Consider the following 24141-nt stretch of genomic DNA (forward strand, 5'->3'; position numbering starts at 1 on the left):
CTTCCTGGCGGCCTGGCATCACCCAGGGGTGAGTGATGGAGAGAGAGGACACCGCAGACCGAAGCCGTGGTCTTTCACGCCGAATCTTGGAAGCGACACACCATCTCCTCTGCCAGGTGCTTTTGGTGACGGTGACGCGGCTCCACCCCGGTCCAAGGCTGCTCGGGCAGGGATCACTGGGGCCACCTGCGGGCTGGCCCCTCACCCAGGAAACGCTGGAATGTAGACTCTAAGATGGCAGTGACCTCGTGGGAGCTGGGGTCAGCACAGGCAATGGCCATAGGTGTTGAACCGCAAGGGGCTGGCTCGCTCAGCCAGCCATGGACCGATGGCTGTGTAACAAAACATCCCCAGTCAAAGGTGCAGAACAATTGCTTCCTTACGCCATCGGTTCTGTGGGTCAGGACCCGACAGGACACAGCAGGGCTCTGACGCAGGACCGGTGGCCTCTGCTGGGAAGCTGACTCCATGTCTGGGGGCTAGAATCATCCAGAAGCTCGTACACTCAGGCACCCTCTCAGGACCCCCTCCCCTGGTTCCCAGGAGCAGGCAGAGCCCCCCGGGGGGTGGCCCCCTCTACCCCGATCACCACGGCCACCCTGGCAGGCCCAGAACTCTGCAGACCTGGAAGTGAGACCCGTCCCTGTGACCCGACACCCTTATCTCTTGATTACTTCTCTTGGCTCTCTGCCCGCGGTTTTCGTTCTCTTCCGCAGCTGAACCCGGATGGCATGGGGTCAGCTGGCCTGCCCACCCCCGGCTCAGCCCCCAGCCACACCGGCCTCACCCGACAGTCCTGTCAGCCGCCTCCATCGGGCCACGGTGACGACGCTTACAGCGGCTGCCCGTTGCTCATCCGCCGCGCCAGACCCAACGCCCAGGCCCCAGTGACAGCAGAGGGGCCCGCAGAGCCCACCTGAGCTGGGCCTTGGTGCCCAGTGCGGGGATTTCGGAGTGCCCTGGACTTCCGTGTGGACAATGCCTGGGTCCATGGGGGGCGGGGAGAAAAGCTGAGAGAAGGGGAGCCGTGCCCGCCCCCCGCCCAGCCCACCTGCCGTGTCCTAAACCCAGAAGCCTGTGCACATGTCGCCTCATGGGGCAAAAGGCACTTTGCAGATGAGATTAAGTTAAGGGTCTTGCGATGCGGAGATTGTCCTTGGAGACGGATCCGTGAGCCCAGGGTCATCCCAAGGACCCTGATAAGAGGGAGGTGGGCCTGAGGAAGCAAGCAGAGGCTGGAGTTGTGAGCTTTGAGATGAGGAAGGAGCTGGGAGCCCAGGAACACAGGCGCCTCCAGAGGCTGGAAAAGGCTGGGAGCGATTCTCCCTGGAGCCCCAGGGGGACCAGCCGTCCCACACTTCATTTCACCCAGCAAGACTAGTGTGGGATTTCTGACCTACAGACTATAAGATAGTAGGTTTGTGTTTACTTCAAGCCTTTAATTTCCCACAGCAGCCAGGAAGCTCTGATACTCTCTTCCCAGCGACTAGGCCTTGGCCTCCTGTGGATGTGAGCTGGCCCGAGGTGGCCGTCACTTGCCGTCAAAGGGTCCCGGCCAGTTCAGAAAGGGGGCCCGCAGTGCAGTGCTGAGCGGCAGGCCAGAGGCTGCCTAAGTCCAGGAAGGAGGTCAGCGGTGGGGACTGTCCGTCGGCAGCTGAAAAGCCACAGGCCTTGGGACAAAGGAGCCAAGCTGTCACCCCCCCCAAAGTGGGACTCAGACCACGAGCCACTGAAGCCAGAGGCCCCAGGCGCATGGTGACAGACGTCTAGGGGCCGTGGAGAGAGAGAGAGACCAGGGATGGCCGCTCTGTCGGGGGAGGGGCAGCGCAGTGGACAGCTTTGTGGAGGCCCTTCCTGCCCGGGACCCCGGTCCAAGGCTGCTGCCGCCAGAGAATCATTTACTGCAAAAACAGCTTCTCTGTCCCGCGAGGAACATCCCTCAAGCAAAGGCACAGAAGTGGGGGACACGGTGACCAGTGAGGTTGGGATGTAGGGGACCGGGGGGAGGGCCTGCCCTCCTCCCTCCCGATGGCAGGTGCCACAGCCTGTGCGTGAAAAGGCCCGTTCTGGTCTCACGGCCAGAAGCCCCACGGGCCCCCCGGGTGACGTGCAAGTTGGGCCACTGGCCCCCTGCCCCCTTCCTTTTCCAGCTTCTGGAGGCGCCCATGACCCTGGGCTCGCGGCCCCTTCCTCCATCCTCAAAGTGCCTCCCTCCAGCCTCTGCTAATGTCTCTTTGCCTCTGTATTCTGACTCTGTCCCGCCTCATCCTCCTCCTAGAAGTCATCCCCCCTGTGATGACACAGGGCCCCTGGACCATCCAGGGCAGGCCCCCATCTCAACATCCTTAACTTAATCCCATCTGCCCTGTGAGGTTCCATCTGCCCTGTGAGGTTCCAGGCTTAGGAGGTGGACACAGCTCTCTGGGGACACAGTTCAACTCACAGCGAGATCTGCAGAATGGCCCCAGCCCCTGTTAATGGTGGATGAGGGAGTCTTGTATCTTCCCCTCAGGGAGAATCTGCATGTCAGTAGGCGATCCTGTACCCTGATGACACCAACCACAGGCCAGGAGGACAATTTGGAAGATAGACGGTAGCGGCATTTTGGTGCCCACCAAGGCACACCTGCGGGGATGCTTGGCATTGCCGCCCCCCCCCCCGCCCATGCCGACCGTGACCCTGGTGGCTACTGCCCCCGGCAATCCTAAATCGTGGCCGACTTCACTTCCAGCCTGAAATTAAAGCTCTGCCTTGTTCTTCTATCGACCAACGAGCCCAGAGCAGAACAGCTGCAGGCCCAGCAGCCCATCACGGCCTCCTGGTGAAGTCAGGGCACCTTCCAGGCAGGCTGCCCAGCTGCCGCCGCCAGAGCTGCTGTCCCCTGGGGAAATCAAACCCCAGCCCCACGCCTCCCTCACCTGCGGGGCCCCGAGCTCACTCGTCACCTCTGCAGAGGTGCCCGAGAGCCAGATGGAATTCTAATCAAGCCACAGCCTGAGGACACTTTTTTGATGTCCAAAGCCTGGAAGTCAGTGGAACTGGCCTTCAACCAGATTTCTTAAGGGGCTAAAGCTGACCAGTCCAGGCGAGGAGAGGCTGCCCCAGCCAGGAAGCAGGGTGGAGAGAGGCCAGGCCCAGCCTCTGCTCACCCAGCGTGACCATCTCTGGGTCACCTCCCCACAGCACTGATTCCTTGAGCTGGACACTGGTTACCATCTAGTAAATGCCAGCTGGGTCAGGGTTTGCACTGCAGTGGGTTAAACAGAGTCTCCCAAAAATTCACGTCCACTTGGACATCAGAAGGCGACTTTATTTGGAAATAAGGCCTTTGAAGGTGTAAGTAGTTAAGATGAGATTACACTGGAGTAGGGTGGGCCGTGAATCCCATATAAGGTGCCCTTATAAAGAGAGACACAGACACACAGGGAGAAGCCATGTGAAGATGGACCCTCCTCTCCAAGAGACTGGGGGGATGTGGCCACAACCAAGGACCATCGGCCATCACCAGAGCTGGAAGAGGCAGGAGGGCCCTGCCCTAGAACCTGGGGGCGGGGCGGGCGTGGTCCCGTGACACCTTGATCTTGGACTTTTGGCCCCTAGAACCGTGAAAGAATAAATTCCTGTTGTTTTATTTTGTTTAATATTTATTTATTTATTAATTTGGCTGTGTCGGATCTTAGTTGCAGCGTGCAGGATCTCTGATGTGGCATGAGGGATCTCTTGTTGCGGCACGCAGGATCTCTTGTTGCGGCATGCGGGATCTCTTGTTGCGGCGTGTGGGCTCTCTTGTTGCGGCGTGCGGGATCTCTTGTTGCGGCACGCAGGATCTCTTGTTGCGGCATGCGGGATCTCTTGTGGCGTGCAGGCTTCTCTCTCTAGTTGTTGTGCTCTAGAGTGCATGGGCTCAATAGCTGCGGCGTGCGGGCTTAGTTGTCCTGTGGCAACTTACCTCCCTCACCAGGGACTGAACCCACGTCCCCTGCCTTGGAAGGTGGATTCTTAACCACTGGACCACCAGGGAAGTCCCAATTCCTGTTGTTTTAAGCCTTGAAGTTTGTGGTGTTTGTTACGCGGCCCCAGGACACTAATTCCCCCAGTTCTTCATGTACCCCTCGTCATCCCCCATGGGACGTGTGCTGTTCTTGTTCCCACTTTACAGGTGGGGACCCTGAGGCCCAGCCAGGCCAGGTCACTTGCCCACAGTGGCAGAGGCGGGTCAGCGTTTCCCTCCATGCACAGCCCTCCTCCCCATGCCTGTAAGAGGAAGGACCTTCCCTCCTCCCAGCCCGGGGCCAGCGGAGGCTCCGCGGTTTGACAGCCTTGCAGTTCAGAGCTGAGGTCCGTGTCCCCTCCCTCGAGTCTGGGAGCACAGCTGGTGGCCCTGGGTGACTTCTGAAGCAGGGTCATTAAAGGCCACGCAGCGTCCACCTGCCCTCAGAGCCCTGGCCGCTCCGTGGAATCCACAGGCCCGAGGCCCCCAGAGCCACAGAACCAGCCCTGGGAGTCCAGCTGCCTCCAAAAGACCCGGCCCTGCCATTGAATCACTGCCAGGCTCCCACCGTCCCGCTGGGGCCCAGACACTGTGGAGCGAAGTGAGCCATCCCAGGGGGCCCTGTCTCTGAATTCCTGACCCAGAGGACTTGGGAACATAGTAAAATGCTGTTTCTTGCCACCGAGTTTGGGGGCGGTTTGTTTCACAGGAACAGTAAGGGGAGGCATAGGAGGCCTGCGGGGAAATGCGCACATCGTCCCAGAGACTGTCAGGGCCGCACCCTGCTTGGGGAGGCTCGCCTGGAGGCCCCGATCACACAGCTTGCGATGGGCTTCCAGATCCCAGCCGGCATTATGCGGGGAGGGGAGCAGCGCTGAAGTGCTTCGCCCAAGAGGGAGGCCAGGCAGGGGGTGGTCCACAGGGTGGGGAGCGGGGGGCAGGGGCCCCTTCTTCTGGTAAGAGATTCAGATTTCCGGGCAAACGCTCACCTGTCTGCCTCCACCACATGGGGGTGGGCACCAAGGAGAGGCCCTGCCACTCGGGACCATCCCTCCCCTCTGCCCCCCAACTGAGATTGGTTCAGCAGCAGCCTCTGCAGCTTCTGGGGTGGCGAGGATGCAGAGGGAGGGATACAGAAGGTGTCACAGCACAGACACTGTCACGTTCTCCCGAGAGAACACCTGGTCACACGTTTAATATTTAATCCACTTCCCAGGAATCTGTTGTGCCCAGTAATACTAGAAATTAGTAACGGCCTCTCGGAAATTCAAAGAAATTCAAACAAATTCCTCACAGGTCAAGAAAGAAAGGGGGAATCAATACTTCAATGACAGACATTCGATGACAATTCAATACATCACAACTCAGGGGACATGCGGGGCGGCCAGTCGAGAATGCCACGTGCACACACTGTGTCGTCATGTTTCCGAGGCAGAGGGGTGGCCGGGGCACACGAGACCTGTGATGTGATGCTGGGATTTTTCATTAAAGGGGTGCTGGGGAGAGGGCAGATATGCACCAAGCTGGCAACCATGGTCGTGTCTGGGACTGGGGTCCCGGGGACTATTTTTTAAATATATATAAATTTATTTATTTATTTATTTTTGGCTGCGTCGGGTCTTCGTTGCTGCGCACAGGGTTTCTCTAGTTGCGGCGAGCGGGGGCTACTCTTCGTTGCGGTGCACGGACTTCTCATTGTGGTGGCTTCCCTTGTTGCGGAGCACGGGCTCTAGGCGCGCGGGCTCAGTAGTTGTGGCACGTGGGCTCAGTAGTTGCGGCTCGCAGGCTCTAGAGCACAGGCTCAGTAGTTGTGGCACACGGGCTTAGTTGCTCTGCGGCATGTGGGATCTTCCCGGACCAGGGCTCGAACCTGTGTCCCCTGCACTGGCAGACCTCAGGGGAGCTCAGCCCCGACGTTCCAGCCGCCCCAGCTCCTGCCGAGGAGAGGAGAGACCAGCTGTTCCCCGCAAGCCCTGCGCAGGCTGCAGACTCATGAGCGAAATCGATGTTGTAGTAGCTTCATGCCTCTAAGTTTTGGCTCCTACGCAGCCACGGCCCCTGGAACTGCCCACTTTGTGGGTGAGAGGACTGGGGCCTGGAGGGGCCGGGCAACTTTCCCGAGCGCAGAGCGGAGCACCAGCCGATGGGCACCGAGGCCGTGACCTCACCGGGCCATGATCAGCTGGGAGCAGGGGTGGGGCCCCGGGCGGCTTCCATTAACCGCCGATGCCCCACGGAGGAGGGCGGATCGGTGCCATGGGGCCAGCTGCTGCCCCCCACCCCGTGCCCCCAGCCCAGCGGGAAAGCCCTGAGGGGGGGTGCACATTCCCCAAGGTCTACGCCCTGACTGATGTTTCAGGAGATACCCCTCTGACATCCAGTTCTCTGCAGCTTGTTTGCTAAATGCCAATTAAATGCTTGAGCATTCCTATCGCTGGAGAGGGTTCTCCGCGTCTCGTGACACATTCCTTATTACGTGTGTGACTATGACTTAATCATCCAACGGCCCCATTCATCTCCTGGAGGGAGACAGAGAGACAGACAGGGAGAGGGAAAGACAGACAGGGAGACGGGACAGAGGGACAGAGGGACAGACAGGGAGAGTTTTGCTCCAGAGACAGGGCTGGCCTGTTTGTGCAGCAGGAACAGGGGACGGTGCCCCGGGCACACAGCAGGCAACCACCCCGACAATGGGCCACCCCCGCCCTCCCTCCAGGCTTTTCTGAAACTCTGGACCCGACAGCCCTGGAGCCCTGGCATCGTGCAGCGGGGCAGCCAGCGGGGGCCCGCCGCAGATGCAGGAAGGGCTCTAGGCGCACGGGCTTCAGTAGTTGTGGCACACAGGCTCAGTAGTTGTGGCCCGCGGGCTCTAGAGCACAGGCTCAGTAGTTGTGGCGCACAGGCTTAGTTGCTCCGTGGCATGTGGGATCTTCCCGGACCAGGGCTCGAACCCGTGTCCCCTGCGTTGGCAGGCGGATTCTTAACCACTGAGCCACCAGGGTAGTCCCTGAATCATGCATTTTACAGTGGTTAGCTTTATGTTTTGTGGATTTCACTTCAACTTTTAAAATTTAGTGCATCTCAAATATCAAGTGGGGCATACTTACGCTAAAAAGGTATTCATTCTGTGTCTGAAATCTTTTTTTAAGCAGTCTGTAAAAACTGGACCTAGGAAACAGCGTCCCCAGTGCCACAAACAAAACATCTACATGGGCAGGTGGAGGGAGGCTTTGGGCAGGTGTACCTGGCCTCTCCCCCGGCGCGGGCAGCATGAGGGTCTGTGTGGGCGACCAAGTGGCGGCAGAGGGGAGGGTGGGTTACGGGACTGGGGACCGAGCGGGCTTCCACGTCTCCCCACACGCCCACCCTTTCACTTGAGTTCCTAGTTCGGCTCATGCTGCTTTTGTAATTTACAAACGACAAAGAAACTGGGGCAGAGCTTCAGTTAAGCAAAAGGCGGCTGGCTTCCCCTTCCTCCTCCGAGGGAGCCGGCGGAGGCGTGAAGCTGCCAGCAGCCGGTTCACTGGTGCCTCTTTTTCTTCTTAAACATATAAACGTTTACTCTTTCTAAGCGCCTGCATTCTCGTCTCTGGGCTCAGAGGTGGGTCGCTCACAAGCGGCTCAGGACGGTCTCCTGGTACAGACCAGGGAGCCGCTATTTCCTCCACCCCCCTGTACACTTGCCCGAGGCCCTTCCCTCCGCCTGCCCACGTAGACATCTTATTTGATCCCAGGTGGTTCCAAAGCTCTTGAAAGTCTGAGCTCGTACCTCCTCCGGAGCCAGGAGCCCTGCAGTCAGACCCATGTGCCCCGGAGGCTGTCCCGGCCACCCCTCGGGCTCCTGAAGGACAGGCAGAGCCCCAGCGGTGCCCCAGCCCCCCTTCAGTTCTCGCCTCCAACCCACCACGCAGCCTCTCAGCCAACCTCACAGCCGCTGGGAAGGGCACGCTCACCGCTCTTCCCCCACGGCCAACCAGGGCCAGAGGACAGGAAATGGGGACCTGCCGGAGGTCAAACACGGCAGAGTGCAGCTGCCCAGGGACCAGAGTGGCTATGGGCCACAGCAAAGACCTACGGGAGCACAGGACGCCGAGTCCAGACACGACCTCGAGAACCTGTTCAAGTGTTTCGTAGTCTGTAATTTTTTTCACATAATGGTATTTTTCAAGAAAAGCGGGAGGCCTCAGGCCGTCCAGCACTGCCCCCTGGCATCCCCACACAAGGCCACGGCGGCCTCTGGCCCACTGGACACTCCTGGTGCCAGACGGCCCGGCTCTCTCAAGACTGCCCACCCCCACCCCCCGCTCCGGGCAAGCCCTGCGCCCCAGGGACCAGGCGGTTTCCAGGTCAGTAACGAGCATCCCCTGCTGCTCGTGGGAAGACGGCTGAAGGGCAGCGGGGCCACGTGGTGCGCTGCTGCCAGCAGGGCGTGCTGGGAAACCGGGCCGGCGGGGGTACCTGGACACCAGATTGGCGGAACCCTTCCCTGCTGGGACTCCCAGGGTGCCCGCCACGAGCTCCCACCCCGCTCCCCGGGGGGACGGGCGGGCTGTGGCCAGGAACGGGGCACAGACAGGAGGCGGCGGAGGGTAGCAAGGTATCTCCCTGTGGGCTGCCCCACCCCCGTGCCCCCGTCAGCCCCTGCCAAGCGCGGGCCGGCGCCAGGCGTGTGCCAGAGCGAGTGGGTTTTTTAAAGGAAACGGGATCACCGCCAGAGACAGAAAACCCGGCACCTTTGGTAGAAAAGAAACCACGAAAAGATAACCCTGCAAACACAACGGGGCTGCCGGCCCACTCCGCGCAGGGGGTGGAGGGACGGGCCGGCCCGCCTGCAACCCCTGCGCTGGGGCAGGCGCTCACCCCCGGACTCACTGCGCTTCTGGGGACAAAGGTGACCTCAGTAGGGCCTGGCCGGACACAGCGAGCTTGTGCCCCTCCCTGCGCTCCCCACTGAGACTGACCGGGGCACAGAGCCCCCCCGATACTCCCACGTCACAGTCTAACTGCAGCAGAGAGGCTCTCGCGGCTGCCCTGGCGGAAGCGAGGCCCGTCCCGTGTCAGGAAACACAGCGATGCAGAGGGCCTGGCGCGTCTGGTGGGGAATCGCGGGGGCCGACAGAAGCCACGACCCGGCGCGCTTGTAACTGAGGCCCCGGAAGCAGGGGCTGCCCTGCAGCGCCCCCCATACCCCACCTCGCCCCTCCCCACCAGGCCGCAGGGAAGGGAGGGCCCCGTGCAGCACCCTCCGGCGAGGCCAGCAGCAGGGGGGCGGGTGGAGGGGCGGCGGGTGGACGGGAGGGCACCCCAGGGGCACAGGTGAAGGACCTGCACCTCCCGAGACCCCCGCCCACCAGCGCCCCCAGCGGCTTTCCCACGAGACCACCCGTCGGGGGCAGCAGGGCGTGCAGGGTCAGCTCAGCGTGAAGTGCTGGGCACAGAGGTCGGCCCGCCGGCCCAGCAGGCCGCGGGCCGGGATGAACTCCAGCGGCACTGGCTCGGGCCCCTTCTTCTCCAGCTCCCGCTCGAAGATCTGCGGGGCGGGGACAGGCGGCCAGTCAGGCGCCCCATGCTGCATGGCCCTCACTGCCCCAGCCCCCCGGCCCGCCTCACAGCCTCACCTGGAAGGCGGTGAGCTCCAGAAGCGGCGCAATGCTGACCTCGGCCTCGGACAGCGCCTGGTTAATGGCGCTGGCGGCCTTGGACACCTCGGGGTGGTAATGCCGCTGGAGGGCCTGGAGGGGCACGTGGGATGTCACCGCCCCTCGTGGGCAAAGCGAGGGGCACAGGAAGCACTGAGCAGGGGAACATCCCACCGCCTCCGCAGGCCAGGGACGGGAGAGACGGACGCAAAGCCTCCCCTGGGTGACCGAAGTGACAGGGCAAGGTGGGATCCTTGGGGACCTGGCAGAGATGCTGGCAGGGGCGTGCAGGTGGGGCTGGGTGGGTGGCCGAGGGGGAGCACCCAGGTGGGGCGGCTCCAGGAAGCCCAGGGAGTGACCAGGAGGCAGGGCGTCCTCACCTGCAGCTCCCACAGGGAGCTCTCCAGGGCTCGGCTCTGGGCAGGGTCCTCCTCTCGGGGGTCATAGGGGTCGGCGTCCAGCTCTAGGAACGAGACCCAGACTCCAGTCTGCCACCTGCACCCACGTGCTGGGCTCTTGGCCAGGCCTCCCAGGGGCTCCGGCCGCACTCACCAGGGCCCCTGGGGCGGTGCACGAGGACGCGGCAGGCTGGGTGTCTGCGCAGCAGGTTGCAGATGAAGGGCAGGACCGTGAGCAGGGCCTCGGGGGGCGCCGTCAGGGCCAGGCGGGCCAGGCGCTTGGTGAAGGCGGCCACCAGGTAGGCCGGCAGATGCCTGGGGAGGCGGGGGTGGTGGTGGTGGTGGTGTGTAAGACTCCACCCCTCCGTGCCAGCCCCCAGCTCCCCGTCCTGGCCTGCGGCCGCAGCCCCACAGGGATGGGTGGGGCCCAGGCGGCCCGTGGCTCTGAGCCAGGCCTGGTGTCCCCAGCCCCGCCCCACTCACGAGGACGACAGGAAGAGGTCGGCCAGGTGGAAGAAGCGGGCCCGGTACTTGACGTGGAAGACAGACGGGTCGAGCAGGCCATACAGCTTCCGGTAGAAATCAGGGTACTCCCTGGCGGGGTGAGGGGAGTGACGGAGCACGTGTCGGGGTAGAGCCACAAACAGAACAGATCAGGAACCCCGGCCCAGGTCACGGCTGAACGGGCAGAGCTGAAAAGCCCTCAGACCCCGAGGTGGACACTCACAGGTTGTGCTTATGAATCAGGATGAAAAGTCCGTTCAAAGCCAGGAGGCTGACGGCTCCACCTGCAGACAGACGCGCAGCCGTGGAGCCCAAACCAACGGCACAGCCCGGCCCCGGGACGCTGGTCACAGCCCCGCCGGCTGCCTGGCCCGGGGCTGCAGAGCGCCCCTCCGCACCCCAGTCCCGCTCCGGCTCCGGGCCCGCCAGGCGGCCCCTGCTCACCGAGGTCACAGGCGCGGGCGAGGAAGTCGATCATGAGGCTGGGCTGTGCCAGGTGAGGCAGGATGGAGTCGTGCGTGATCACCAGCACCCTCTTGCAGATGCGGAGAGGCAGCTGCCGGAAGCAGCAGGTCAGGTCGGGTGCGGCCCGCCCCGCTCGCTGGAGCCGAGCCCCGGGGTCCCTCCCCCACCCCTACCTGGTGCTTGAGGAAGCCGAGCCACATCTGCTGGAAGGCCTTCCTGTGCTCCTGCGGGGAAGCGGCAGGGGTGGACGTCCCCCGCGCTCCCGATCCGCCCACCCTCCTCCTGCCTCCGGTAGGGAGCCAGGGCCTAGGAAACCCCAGCGAGAGAACGCCTCCCTCTCGGCCACAGGCCCTGTGTTCACAGCCACCCCGGCAACGACACTCAGCCCCAGGGAGGTCTGGGCAGGCCGCCTCTGACCTCCGGGAACCGTGCCTGGGCCCTCGGGGCCTCCTGTGACCCCGGTGGCTGACAAGGCCAGGAAGGGGGCGCTGGCCCAGGATTCCCAGGGAAACCAAGGATTCCCGGGGAAACCACCACCCACCCAGGGCGCCTCACCCTCAGATGCACGACCTTCCACTTGTCCGAGAGCTCTGCAAATAAAGCGAGGGGTCACCTGACACGGGAGCAGGCCAGGCCCCTGCTCTCCCGCCCTCCCGCCCTCCCAGCCCCGGCGCTTACCCGCGTGCTTCACGTAGAAGCTGGAGGGGGCGCGCTCCTGGCGGGGCAGGCTCACGGAGGACAGCAGCGTGAAGGCGTTGTTCCAAAAAGTGAGGGGCACCTGCCGCAGACCTGGCCTGAGCGCCCGGACGCCGCGTGCCCACCACCCCCCTCCACCCTTCCCGGACCCAGGCGGCTCACCTCAGGGCGCCCATCAGTGGCCCGGGCCACAGCGTCCGTGGCGGCCTGCATCGTGTGGTAGCGGATGTCGTCGTGTTCCAGGTACTCCCGGAACTGACAGAGCAGCAGGGAGTGGTCCTCGTCTGCAGAGAGCAGGCCTCCTACCACCGACTGCGGGGACGGGGAACAAGGCGGTGAGCGCCTCTGACCCCCAGGACAAGCGGCCCAGGCGTGCAGCTCACACAGCAGAGTCTAGGGGGGGGCTGCGAGAGTCCCCCCAAACCCCACAACCCACGGGCAGCCGGGGCGACCCCCAAGCGGGCAGCCGGGGCCTCACCTTGAAGAGCTGGTGGGGGAACAGGTAGTTGCCTTCCCACTTGGGCTTCTCCAGGGGGTGCTCGCCCTCCAGCTGCACGAACTTCATGAGCGTGCTGAGGGCCAGCTCCTAGAAAGAGGAGTGGCAAAGGGACCGCAAGGCTCCCGCCACACGTCACCCCTGCAGACAGGCCCACAGAGCTCCCCCGGCCCTCAGGCCTGAATACCCGCAAAATAAAGCTCCTGTGAGAATCAGGAAGCAGGACGGACGCAGCCACACCCAGAGGAACCAACCACAGAAAGAGACAGCACCCTCACCTAGACCGGCACCTGCAGCCACGGCCCCAGACCCCTCGCAGACCCCTGCTGTGCGGAGAGCCTGGGGTCGGGCTGCGCAGGCAAGCAAGGCCAGCCGCCCAGACTCACCTTGACCTGAAAGGAGGAGCGAGCCAAGAGCTCCCCAAGGCAGTTGCAGCAGCTGTGGTACCGGTGTCGCATCCACACCCTGTACTTGCGAGTGGCCCCCCGGGACCCTGCAGGTGGGGCAGGGCGGTCAGCCCACACCGACGCCAGACGGGACCCAGCCCCACCCTCCCCCTGCCCTCTACTCAGCCCCGCCGAGGAATGAGTGAAAACGAGTCACTGCGGCTCCAGACCTGGGGCAGGACCAGCACGTTCCCCCAGGCAGGATCCTTTCTCCTTTCACCCCAAGACCCAGAAGCGCCAAGGACTGAGACACGTAACTCTAAACTTCCATGGAATTAACAGTCAACGATACGCAACATCAAATCCCACAAGACACACAAAACAAGCAGTCACACCCCACCCAACCTTTCCTTACACCTGGCTTCAACGTCCCTATTACCCACCCCTTCTCCCAAACACAATCTCCCGATCCCACCGACCCGCATGGCCTGTGATGGAGTTTTGGGGGGGGCCTCATCCCATGTTAGCAAGATCCCCCTCTAACCTTATCAGAGACCAGGCCCTCCTGGACACTGACCTGCCATGACCATCTCCTCAGAGGGCAGCTGGCCCACAAACAGCTCTCCGCGGGCCAGCAGGGCCCCGAAAAGTCGGCTGCATGCGCGCACTGCTTCCTGGATCTCCTCCCGATCCTCAGACTGCGGGGAGATGCCGGTCGCGGGGTGCCCCGCCTGGAGCTGTGGCCCCTGCCCCCTTTCCCGACCAGGACCCCAGCCCCATCCCACCCCACCCCTGAGCCCGCGTGACCCTCCCATCCCACCTCTGCCAAACCCCGCACCAGATCCTCCCACCTGTGAGCCCTGCGAGATTGGAGAAGACCCGCAGTATAGTCCTGAACTCCGGTTTGCAATTATCTGCCCGCATCCGAACCCAAGTCCCATCTCGTCCGAGCCCGAGAAGGCCCCCATTCTGGTCTCCAACCCCGGGACCCGGCCGCGACCCCCGCCGCTCCCCACGGACCCCCACCTGCAGCACGGCCAGGATGTCGAACACGGCGTTGGCCTTGCCTCGGTTTGCCAGCACCGCCTCCACCAGGCGGCCCAGCGCCCGGCGCGCGCCCCCAGGGCCGGCTTCCCGTTCCATGCCGCCGCCCCACGCGGCAGAGACCAAACCAGCCGCCCCCCGGCTCCGCCGCCCGGCGCGCCACTGACGTCACCTCCGGCGCCTGATGACGTCAGCGCCCCGCCCGGCCGTCATCGCGGCGCGCCGGGCCGGAGTGGCGCGCGGCGGCCGGCATGGCGCTCTTCCACGTCACGCGGTACTCGGGCCCCGAGGCGGCCGGCGCGGAGGCCGAGGCCGAGGCGGACGGCCGGGCTCGCGCGCTGCTAGAGCGGCTGCGGTGCCGGGCCCGAGAGCGGCAGCTGCAGAAGCAGCCGCCGCAGCAAGAGCCCTCGGAGCCTGCGGAGGCCGCGCAGACAGCGCAGGCGGCGGGGAAGCGGCGACGGCGGCCGCGCAGAACGCGGAGGCGCAAGAGCGGCGGGGCGCCGGGGAGCCCGCACGCACCTCCCTGCAAGCGGCGGAAGGCGGACGACGAGGATGAGGACGCGGGCGCAGGTGGGGCCTCGCGGGGTGGGGCGGGGCACTGGGACTCGGGACCGCGTGGGGCTGACGCGCCGCCCCGCCCCCGCTTCTGCCGCGCAGAGAGCAGCGAGGAGGCGCCGGCGGGGAACAGCGTGGGAGCCGAAGCCGCGGGGTCGCCGGAGGGCCAGGGCGGACCGCCCCCCGAAGAGGCCTCTGGTCCCCCAGCCCACGCCCTGGTGCTCGGGGGCTTCGGGAGGAGCAAGGCGCCGAAGGTGAGCGGCCCGGGGGGAGGCTGCAGCGCTGGGGTGGCTGTCGTTACCGCGGCTTGTGTTCGTGGGACGGCTTGGAGGACGGTGCTTGCGCCTGGTGGGTGTATGGTTTGTGCTCGGTGAGTGAACACCTGAGCCGGCCAACTGTTGATGTCTTAGCAGCCTTGTTTACGGTTTGAATCTTGTGCGAAGTCGGCACTTCTACTTTCAATTTTAAGAGTCCTCTTTTTTTTCCGAAATTAGCGGGTTGATTTGGTTTCCGTGCTGCTGTCACAGAGATCTCTCTAAACAGCTTCGCTTCCTTGGTGCACATTTAAGGAGCTTCTAATCTAGCGTGCTCACCAATCTAGCAAACAAAATGGGAGATCCAACCAGGTCTACCAGGTTCCTGGGCGAGTTGCAGATTCACGTTAGCATAAGAGGTTTCAGTAGTCGAATACGTGAGCTAAAGGATGTGTGGAGGGTGAGCCTCATCACAAAGAATAAGAGAGGCTGGGCACAGGGCCCTTGGGGAGATCCACTCTGAGTTGGAATCAGAAGACAGGGATCAGCCTGGTTAAGGTGGGGTGGGGGCAGGGAAGTGTGTGCCAGGGAGAGGGCCGAGTTGGGGCAAAGGCCCCGAGGTAGCAATGAGCTTGGTGTGTAAAACGACAGAGGGTTTGTATGGTTGATGCAGAGCCAGTGATAGCAAACAAAAGCGCGGGCAGGAGAGTGCCAGGTCACGGGCACCTTGCAGGTGTAGTCTGGAGCACAGATGTCATTGAAGTACGGGTGTTATTAGGTGCGAAGGTGAGCCCCTGGGTGGTTTGGCTCAGGGAGTGGCGCTTTTCGGTAGGTATTTTTCACGCCCTCTAAAGGCTTCACGGAGAGTGAGACGAGGGCGGTCCAGGAGAAGCTAGAAAGCTTGTCTCTTTCTTGCAGCGTCTTCAGCTTGAGTGTTTTGAGTGCTTGGCTTCTGGGGCCTTGCTCTGCTGGCCTGGCGGGTTTTGGAGTATTCACCTCGTCTCTTTCTCTTTCCCTTTGTGGTAGGTCCAGCCTTTCCTGCCAGCGTGGCTGGCTGAGCCAAGCTGCGTTGGAAAGAATGTCACCGAAGGTCTGGTGTCTATCGAGGATATCCCGGAAGTCCACCCGGACCTGCAGAAGAGGCTGCGGGCTCAGGGCATCTCGTCCTACTTTCCAGGTGCCCCTGCCCTGCGCAGGTGGGGTGGGGGTGGGAGCAGCGTTTCCTTCCAGAGCATCTTCTCCCGGAGCCGTGCAAGGCCATCGCTCAGCAGCTGCCCACATAGGCAGCCTGTGCACACGTCCGGTGGCAGGTGTGGTCTTGGCCTCAGCACCTCCAGACTCTCAGCGCTCCGGGAGGCTCCGGTGCTGACCTTGAGCGAGAGCCCAGCCCAGAGGTCACAGACAGGGAGGCGGCCGTCTCCGGTGCCTGTGCTAGCACTGGGTGTCCCTGCACCGACGTGACGTGCGTCTCGCCGTTCCTTCTCCAGTGCAGGCAGCAGTGATTCCCGCTCTCCTGGAGAGCACAGCCAACGGGTTTCTGGTAAGCCGAGGCGGCTACCGGCCTAGCGACCTCTGTGTTTCTGCCCCAACGGGCAGTGGGAAGACCCTGGCCTTCGTCATCCCCGTGGTGCAGGTGAGCGCAGGGAGCCCTCGCCCTCCAGGCGGCTCTGCAGGCAGGGAGCGGCCCTGCTGACGCAGGTGGCGGTCCTCCCCCCGCAGGCCCTGCTGCGGCGAGCCGTGTGCCAGGTTCGTGCCCTGGTTGTGCTGCCGACCAAGGAGCTGGCCCAGCAGGTACGTGGACCCCACGCCTGGAGGTCAGAGCCAGGGTCTTCGTCACTGCGGCGTGGGGCCTCAGGTCACGCTGGTGATGACTGCTCTTCTTCCAGGTGAGCAGCGTGTTCAGCGTCTACGCAGACGCCACTCCTCTTCGGGTCGCCCTGCTCACCGGGCAGAAGTCGCTGGCCAAGGAGCAGGAGAGCCTCGTGCAGGACACGTAGGTCCCTCCCGTCTGTGGGCGCCTCCGAGAGGCGGGCCCGCTCTGTGCAGCCGCGTCGTAGCCATCTGGCCCCGGGGAGCGGAGCGCTGCCGTCCACAGGGTCCCCACGTCGGGGGCGTCAGTGCGGGCGGCCCTCCTGAGCCACTCTCCGCTCCGCAGAGCAGACGGCTTCCGCTGCCTGGCAGACATCGTGGTGGCCACCCCTGGCCGCCTGGTGGACCACGTCGAGCAGACCCCAGGATTCAGCCTCCAGCACCTCCGCTTCCTGGTAGGTCGCCCCCACGGAGGGAGGCCCGGGCCCAGACCCGAGGCTGACCTGCCCCCCCCCACCCCCCCGCCCCGCAGGTCATCGACGAGGCCGACCGCGTGATAGACAGCATGCACCAGTCCTGGCTGCCGCGGGTGCTGGCCGCGGCCTTTCCCAGTGAGGGCACTAGGGACCCCTTTGCTCTGCTCCAGAGAACGCAGCCCCGGGCTGTGACTGCAGCCAGGTACCGGGCCCTGCACTCTGCTCTGCGCCCAGTGGGGCCGCCCTGAGCTGGTCCCCTCCGCTGTCCCCCGTCTGAGACGCTCTCCCGCCAGGCTCGGGTGGGCTGGTTGGGCTGTGCTGCTTTCCCAGCATTCCCTCCCCTTTCAGCGTCTGCTGCCCCCAGATGCCACTGCAGAAACTACTCTTCTCGGCCACGCTGACCCAGAACCCCGAAAAGCTGCAGCAGCTCGGCCTCTACCGGCCCCGGCTCTTTTCCACGGGGTCGGTGCACGGGGGCCCCAGAGACGCCGACGTGGACGGGGACGGGGACTCGGGTGGGAAGTACACCTTCCCTGCGGGGCTCACGGTGAGCAGGGCGCTTGGAGGCGGGGGGGCGCGTCTAGGCACCGGGCCGTGGCCAACCCCGCACCGTCCCCCGCAGCATCGCTACGTGCCCTGCAGCCTCCGCCTCAAGCCCTTGGTCGTCCTGCACCTGATCCTGGAGATGAATCTCTCACGGGTTCTGTGTTTCACCAACTCCCGCGAGAACTCCCACAGGTGAGGCCGGCACGGTGCGGGGGCCGGAGGGGAGAGGAGGTGGTTCCCCCCGCCCACCGGCTCCGGCCTCTCCCGCCCAGGCTGTTCCTGCTGGTCCAGGCTTTCGGGGGCGTGCGCGTGGCTGAGTTCTCCTCCCGCTACGGGCCTGGCTCCAGGAAGCGGATCTTGAAGCGGTTTCAGCAGGGGAAGATCCAGCTGTGAGTACCTGGGGAGACGGGCCGGGGTCCTGCTCCGGGGAGGGCGCTCGCGCCGCGTCAGCCTGGGGTCCTGAAGGGCGCCTCGGGCCCTCCCCAGCTCCGTGGCGGCGTCCCCAGCAGGGCGGGAAGGGGCGTGTGTCCCCGCTCCCGGCCTCAGGCAGGGCCCGCAACCCCTCGTGTCCCGCCAGCCTCATCAGCACCGACGCCACGGCCCGCGGCATTGACGTGCAGGGCGTGCAGCTGGTGGTGAACTACGATGCCCCCCAGTACCTGCGGACCTACGTGCATCGGTGCGGGACTGGCCCTGGGTCTGGGGAGGGGGTGGCCTGGGGAGAAAGCCTGGTCCCAACAGCCCTCAGGGGCTGGGGGCCACCGCTCTGGAGGGGGCTGTGCTCTGTTTCAGGGTTGGAAGAACCGCCCGTGCCGGAAAATCCGGACAGGCCTTCACGCTGCTCCTCAAGGTGCAGGTCAGCCTGCGTGGTCTCAGCAGGAGGTGGGGCGCGGGCTCGCCCTGGGGGCCCCGGCGGGGCGGGAGCGTCTTCCCCTCACGTGCTCCTTCCGTGCAGGAGAGGAGGTTTGTCCGGATGCTCAGGGAAGGCGGGGTGCCCGGGCTGGAGCGCCACGACGCCCCCAGTGAGCTCCTGCAGCCGTTGGCCCCACGGTACCAGGAGGCCCTGTCCCAGCTGGAGAGCGCCGTCAGGGTGAGGCGCCGCGGGGGCTCGTCCCTGGACGACCGAGGTGGAGGGAGGAGACGGGCAGGCGAGGCCCGCGGCCCGGAGGGGCCCGGCGCCGCACTCGCTTTCCGAGCAGGAGCGGGCATGGGGTGTCTCTGCCCTCGGGGGTGGAGGGCAGGGCCAGCCGCAGGGAGTGAGGGGAGGGCGGCGCCTGCCAACCCCCATCCCCCCCCCCCACCCCCACCCCCCTGCTGCAGGAGGAGCGGAAGCAGAAGGCAGCCTAGGCCGGGGCTCGGGACAGCGGCGAGGGCTCCTCCCCTCCTGGCGGGGGGGCCGCCTCCTTTCCGGAAACATCCTGAGCACCGGTTGCCAGACGCACGAGCAGGAGACGGGGCTCCCTCAGCTGAGAGAGCCTCGGTCCCCAAGCGCGCCGCTGCCCTGGGCCCGGCCCCCTGGACACACGGCTCTGGCCCAGGCCTGAGACCTTCCAGGGGGCACGAGGTCAGCCCTGTCGGGTGGTCTTTCTGGAAACAAGGCTCCAGCGAAACTGTTCACACTCCCCCGGAACGGACGGCGTGGCGTCTGCCACGCATTAGGCTGTAAGTCGGGGATCAGCCTTGAGGTACCTTCAGGAATTCAGTTTTTCTAACAGCGTGAGCCACCACCCTGCGTGGCAGAGGTGGCCCTGGGTCCCTCGCTGTCGGGGTAAACCGCCGGCCGCTAAGTAGCCGTTCCCCGCGAGGCGTCGCAGAGACCGGAGGATCATCGCGGCTGTACTTCATGATTAGTCACCGCGCGTGTAAGACGAGCGTCCAGGAAACAGGCTTCAGAGTGCTGACCGCCGTCTCTGAGAAAGCCTCGTTTCCAAAACTCACGTGTTAACAGAGCCTTAATGGGAATGAACCGCGGCTCCTCGTGTCGGCAGAATAACCGCCCATGAGTCCTGGCGTCCCATGTGCTCGCTGTCGCCCGAGTGGGCGTCATGGGGCAGAGTGGGCAGCTTACGGGAGAGCACGCGGACCAGGGCTCGGGTCGCACCAGCCCGGACCTCTCGGGGCTGTAAATGCACTCTGCGTACCGAACCTACTCACATTTCAGTCCAGGCTTCGCACTGGACCCGGGGGGGTGGCACGGCCATGCACGGCCTCTGAGAGGCGGCTTCCCGGTCTGTGGATTGTATCTCAATAAAGCATCTGTTTGTTTAAAAACAAATATGGACTTCTTCCCTGGTGACGCAGTGGTTAGGAACCCGCCCACCAGTGCAGGGGACACGGGTTGGAGCCCTGGCCCAGGAAGATCCCACATGCCGCAGAGCAACGAAGCCCGTGTGCCACAACTACTGAGCCCGCGTGCCACAACTACTGAATCCTGCATGCCTAGAGTCCGTGCTCCGCAACAAGAGAAGCCACCGCAATGAGAAGCCCGCGCACTGCAATGAAGAGTAGCCCCCACTCGCCGCGACTAGAGAAAGCCCGCGTGCAGCAATGAAGACCCAACGCAGCCAAATAAATAAATAAATAAAATTATTAAAAAAAATAGTGAACACACACGTGCCCCTGGGTGATAGGATTGCTGGAAATACCAGATTGCCTCCTCAGCCTGCCTTTTTCTTTACATTCAGTCACGCTTGTGCCAGAAGACGGGAAGAGGCCCAGGCAGGTGACTAAAGACCACAGCTGAGCCTTTTGAAGTTTTGTAATATCGATAAATGCTAACAGAACAAAGAATTCCGATGTCACCTTTACTGAGTATTGCAGAGTGGCCAGGCGCGTGGGGACAGGAGAGAACCTGCAGCGCGTGCAGTGGCCCCGAGCCTGTCCACAAGTTCTGGGAAGAGGTTCAAGTGGAGGCTGGGGGCCGGGAGCATGCAGGCATTCACGCGGGGGCCCACAGGCGCTGTCTGCTGCCGAGGGAGACCGAGCCAAAGCACCTCGGCTGTGGCCTGTCCCGAGCCTTCCTGCGCCCTCACTTCTAAGGGGGGGGGGGGGCCTCAGGAGTAGCAAAATGACCACCAGGCAGAAACGACATTGCCTGCTTTAGCCCTTCACTTTGAACTTGGAGATACAGGGCCTACCCTGCACCTGCTGGGTCTCTGGGGCCTTGGGCATGTGGGAGACGGGCAGTAGTGGTGTCTTCAAGGCAGGCTGCGGTGTGCAGGTCACTTTGCTGTTGGGTTTCAACAGCGACTCGCTGGGCATTTATCTGGAAAAGAAGAAGACTTCAGAGAAGAGTGAAGTAGCAGGAATTAACAGCGTGTAAGCCAATCAATCAATCATACTGCAAAACAAACTCATAGAAAAAGAGATCAGGTTTGTCATTACCAGAAGCAGGGGGATTGGATGAGACGGTCAAAAGGTACAAACTTCCCTTTATTAGATAAATAAGTACTAGGAATGTAGTGTATAACATGACAAATATAATTAACACTGCTGTAGGTTATACATGACGTGTATGAGAGCTGTTAAGAGTAAATCCTGGGGCTTCCCTGGTGGCGCAGCGGTTGAGAATCTGCCTGCCAATGCAGGGGACACGGGTTCGAGCCCTGGTCTGGGAAGATCCCACATGCCGCAGAGCAACTGGGCCCGTGAGCCACAACTACTGAGCCTGCACGTCTGGAGCCTGTGCTCCACAACAAGAGAGGCCGCGATAGTGAGAGGCCCGCGCACCGCGATGAAGAGTGGCCCCCACTTGCCGCAACGAGAGGAAGCCCTCGCGCAGAAACGAAGACCCAACACAGACAAATAAATAAATAATAATTAAAGGTGCTAATAATTTAAAAAAAAAAAAATCCTGAGTTCTCACCACAAGGAAAACATTTTTTTTCTATTATTTAATGTTCCATCTGTGTGAGATGACGGACGTTCACTAAACTTATGGTGATAATCACTCCATGATGTGCAAGTCAGATCGTGACGCTGCACACCTTAAACATATGCAGTGCTGTATGTCAATTACATCTCAATAAAACTGGGAGGAAAAAGAAGGAAAGAGTGAAGGGGGTGCGAACGTGGCAGAGCAGCCTTGCTGGCATTCCTGCTGCCACCGCACAGCAGGGGGGGCACAGGTGCTCTGTGCTGGCAGGAACTGAGCTCGCAAAGGCTCCAGGGGGACCTCAGACCCCGGAACTGCATCCCCCCCGAGGGTCAGAACTGAGCAGGGTTAGGACTGAGCAGGGCCGGGCAGGGACCCACCGGTCCAGCAGCTGTGCTGGTCGTCTGACGGCCCTGGGCTGGTTGTTCGGCCCTCCTGGGGGGACCCCTCGGCCAGGCCGGCCCACGAGCACCGAGGCACGCAGATGACAGCGTGGCTTTGGTGTAACCATTCTGCCGCCCTCACCCCCCTGGGCGCGCGGGGCAAGGATGGGGAGCGAGGCACCCGCAGGTCTCGTCACCCAGGAAAGCCCCAGGTGCTGCCTCTCCGAAGGCTGGAGGGGAGGTGCCATTCTCTGGTGCAGCGAAGGCTCCCTCCTGCTGAAGAGCAGTCTAGAATGTGCCCACCGGTGCTCCTGGGAGCGTTCCCTGTCACGTGTGTGAAGGGGGTGCTGTGCCCTGCCAGCTTCTCCTCCCCCGGGCACATCGACGCCTTCTGGTACAAGAGACAGAGGAGGAGGATGGCGAGGCCATGGCCGCAGCTCTGGACACATGTGCCGTGTCTGCGAACCCGCACCCCCAGAGCATCACGACAGAGCCAGGCATGAAAAGGCAAATAAGGGGACTGCCAGGTACCATCCAATACTCCATCTACGACTGGACGCTGGCCATCACCCCACACTCCTCTCTGTGAATCCCTATTCCCGCTCCATCCCCCCCACAGATCTATGTATTTTATGCTTGGAATTATTTTATAGATCACCAATCATGCGTCTCTGCAATAGAAATGTGCTCCAGAATTGACCACAAGGCTCTAAGTGTTCAAAAATAATAATCTTCTGGATTGAGAAATCAGTACAATTATTATTGGTATGCAAGTAATCAAAATGACACAAGTGTATTACAGTTATGGTAAATAAATACTAAATATAAAAAGTAAAATTTAATAGATGGAGAGGGCTAATCTGTTTTCTTCAGTTAGTTCCTATGTCCACAAGGCTCAGCGTCAACTCTATTCTTATTATTTTTCCAATTCATAAATCAAAACACTGAAAAAATCCCATTCCCATAAATAAACTGATGGCACGAGAAAGAGCTTTGTTGTCGAAACGTCACTCGATCCTTTGGTCCCTTTCTGAGCTCTGTGAGGTCTGTTGCCAAAATCTACGTCCAGCGCTCTCTCAGCTGGAAGGATGGGTCCTCCAGGTCGTGCTGAGACACAAAGCAGAAGCTGCCACCTGGAAGCCGCTGCATCCCTGCCCCCAGCCTGCCTGAGCGCGTCCTGTCCTCAGACGTGTGCCCACGGCGGGCGGGCACAGTGGGTGGAGGGACACCCTGAAGAGGCGGCTCCCCTGAAGCCATCCGCACGGCACCCCACGGAGCCTCTGTTTAGCCCAACCCTCGGAAGAACTCTCCAGTTTCCGTAGTTACCACTGAGAAGTTAGCCATTGGTCTAACTGTCCTTCTGCAGGTGATCTGTGTGTTCCCTCCACTCCTGTGACCTCTCCTTGCCTCCCGAGTTTACCGTTGGCCTAAATGTGTCTGCGGGGAATCTTTTCTTTATCCTGTTTGAGACTTTCTGGCTTTCCTGAATCTCTGGATTGGTACCGTAAGCCGGTTCTCGAAAGTCCTCAGATATTACCTGTCACGCATTCTTTCTGGAACTCAACTCCGACATTAGACCTCTCACCCCTCTGCCATCTGTCTCTCCACACATCTTTCTTCCTGTTCTTTGTGTTGCAGTAGGCCAGACCTCTCTGTCACTAATTCTCAAATGTACTGTTTACTCTCCCATGAAGTTTTTAAAAACTGCAGTAGAATTTGCATACAGGGGACCTCCCTGGCAGTCCAGTAGTTAGGACTCCATGCTTCCACTGCAGGGGACACGGGTTCGATCCATGGTTGGAGAACTAAGATTCCGCGTGCCACACAGCTCGGCCAAAAAATAAAATTCAAAATGTTTTAAATTAAAAAAATTTTTAAATAATTTGCATTCAGTAAAAATCACCACCCCCCTTTTTTTTTCTGGCTGCACTGGGTCTTTGTTGCTGCACGCGGGCTTCTCATTGTGGTGGCTTCTCTTGTTGCGGAGCACGGGCTCTAGGCGCGCAGGCTTCAGTAGTTGCAGCACGTGGGCTCGGTAGTTGTGGCTCACGGGCCCTAGAGCGCAGGCTCAGTAGTTGTGGCGCACGGGCTTAGCTGCTCCACGGCATGTGGGATCTTCCCGGACCAGGGTTCGAACCCGTGTCCCCTGCATTGGCAGGCGGATTCTTAACCACCGCGCCACCAGGGAAGTCCCCCAAATCACCCTTTTTGATGTATAGTTTTATGAGTGTTGACAAAGGCCTGTGGTCATGTAACCACCAACGCAATCAAGAACAGGACATTTCCATCACCCCCCACATCCCCAATGGCTCTTTTGAGGTCAGTCCTTCCCCCACCCCCGTCCCCATCCCACCCCTGAGACCCCTGAGCTATAGTCTGACCCTATAGTTTTGCCGTCTCCAGGACGTCATGTAAGTGAAGCCATAGAGTATGCAGCCTTTTGTGTCTGGCCTCTTTTGCACAATACACTTGAGATTCCCCCTGCCCTCTGAGCACCAGCAGCCTGGTCCTGCTACCTGAGTGCCATGTCATCGTCCGGAGGGGCCATGGTTTGCTTCTCCATTTGCCAGCTGAATGACTCGGTTGCTTCCAGTTTGGGGAGATTACGAATAAAGCTGCTATAAA

The 24141-nt window shown here is 62.0% G+C and overlaps 2 protein-coding genes across 6 annotated transcripts; one reads left to right on the forward strand and one right to left on the reverse strand.

The window, feature by feature from the left end:
• Window positions 1-5758: 5758 nt before the first annotated feature.
• Window positions 5759-13755, reverse strand: NOC4L (nucleolar complex associated 4 homolog). 2 transcript variants are annotated; one of them, XR_005022635.1, is made up of 16 exons: window positions 13602-13755; window positions 13153-13273; window positions 12576-12682; window positions 12172-12279; window positions 11856-12005; window positions 11676-11775; window positions 11553-11587; window positions 11171-11221; window positions 10977-11088; window positions 10756-10816; window positions 10512-10622; window positions 10183-10343; window positions 10011-10093; window positions 9610-9723; window positions 7099-9521; window positions 5759-6510 (listed from the first exon to the last, which is right to left on the reverse strand). XR_005022635.1 is itself a non-coding variant. In XM_036875057.1 (15 exons), exons 1-15 carry the CDS (start codon window positions 13716-13718, stop codon window positions 9402-9404), a joined length of 1551 nt encoding a protein of 516 aa, XP_036730952.1. In that variant the 5' UTR covers window positions 13719-13755; the 3' UTR covers window positions 6879-9401. The 2 variants fall into 2 exon arrangements, 1 of the variants encoding a protein (XP_036730952.1); XM_036875057.1 differs by lacking the exon at window positions 5759-6510 and having other exon boundaries at window positions 6879-9521.
• Window positions 13756-13775: 20 nt separating this feature from the next.
• DDX51 (DEAD-box helicase 51) lies at window positions 13776-19589 on the forward strand. 4 transcript variants are annotated; one of them, XM_036875056.1, is made up of 14 exons: window positions 13778-14428; window positions 15455-15605; window positions 15916-16061; window positions 16148-16219; window positions 16315-16421; window positions 16584-16692; window positions 16770-16915; window positions 17062-17260; window positions 17336-17451; window positions 17532-17648; window positions 17837-17938; window positions 18052-18115; window positions 18215-18349; window positions 18580-18747. In XM_036875056.1, exons 1-14 carry the CDS (start codon window positions 13871-13873, stop codon window positions 18604-18606), a joined length of 2049 nt encoding a protein of 682 aa, XP_036730951.1. In that variant the 5' UTR covers window positions 13778-13870; the 3' UTR covers window positions 18607-18747. The 4 variants fall into 4 exon arrangements, with proteins under 4 accessions (XP_036730949.1, XP_036730951.1, XP_036730948.1 ...); XM_036875055.1 differs by having other exon boundaries at window positions 13783-14189; window positions 14277-14428; window positions 17837-18115; window positions 18580-19588; XM_036875054.1 differs by having other exon boundaries at window positions 13776-14428; window positions 16589-16692; window positions 16770-16848; window positions 17837-18115; window positions 18580-19589.
• Window positions 19590-24141: the final 4552 nt, after the last annotated feature.

The sequence above is a fragment of the Balaenoptera musculus genome, chromosome 14, assembly GCF_009873245.2.
Source record: "Balaenoptera musculus isolate JJ_BM4_2016_0621 chromosome 14, mBalMus1.pri.v3, whole genome shotgun sequence".
Taxonomy (NCBI): domain Eukaryota; kingdom Metazoa; phylum Chordata; class Mammalia; order Artiodactyla; family Balaenopteridae; genus Balaenoptera; species Balaenoptera musculus.

What these genes read in the sequence shown, in the direction of transcription:
- NOC4L (XM_036875057.1), bottom strand. Translation starts at nt 13,718, where the DNA reads ATGGAACGGGAAGCCGGCCCTGGGGGCGCGCGCCGGGCGCTGGGCCGC. An exon ending in CGCCCGCGCCTGTGACCTCG is followed by an intron (nt 10,817 to 10,976) that starts GTGAGCAGGGGC and finishes GTCTGTCTGCAG; the next exon opens with GTGGAGCCGTCAGCCTCCTG. An exon ending in GACCTCTTCCTGTCGTCCTC is followed by an intron (nt 10,344 to 10,511) that starts GTGAGTGGGGCG and finishes CCGCCTCCCCAG; the next exon opens with GCATCTGCCGGCCTACCTGG.
- DDX51 (XM_036875053.1), top strand. Translation starts at nt 13,871, where the DNA reads ATGGCGCTCTTCCACGTCACGCGGTACTCGGGCCCCGAGGCGGCCGGC. An exon ending in GGAGGAGCAAGGCGCCGAAG is followed by an intron (nt 14,429 to 15,454) that starts GTGAGCGGCCCG and finishes CCTTTGTGGTAG; the next exon opens with GTCCAGCCTTTCCTGCCAGC. An exon ending in CCAAGGAGCTGGCCCAGCAG is followed by an intron (nt 16,220 to 16,314) that starts GTACGTGGACCC and finishes CTCTTCTTCCAG; the next exon opens with GTGAGCAGCGTGTTCAGCGT.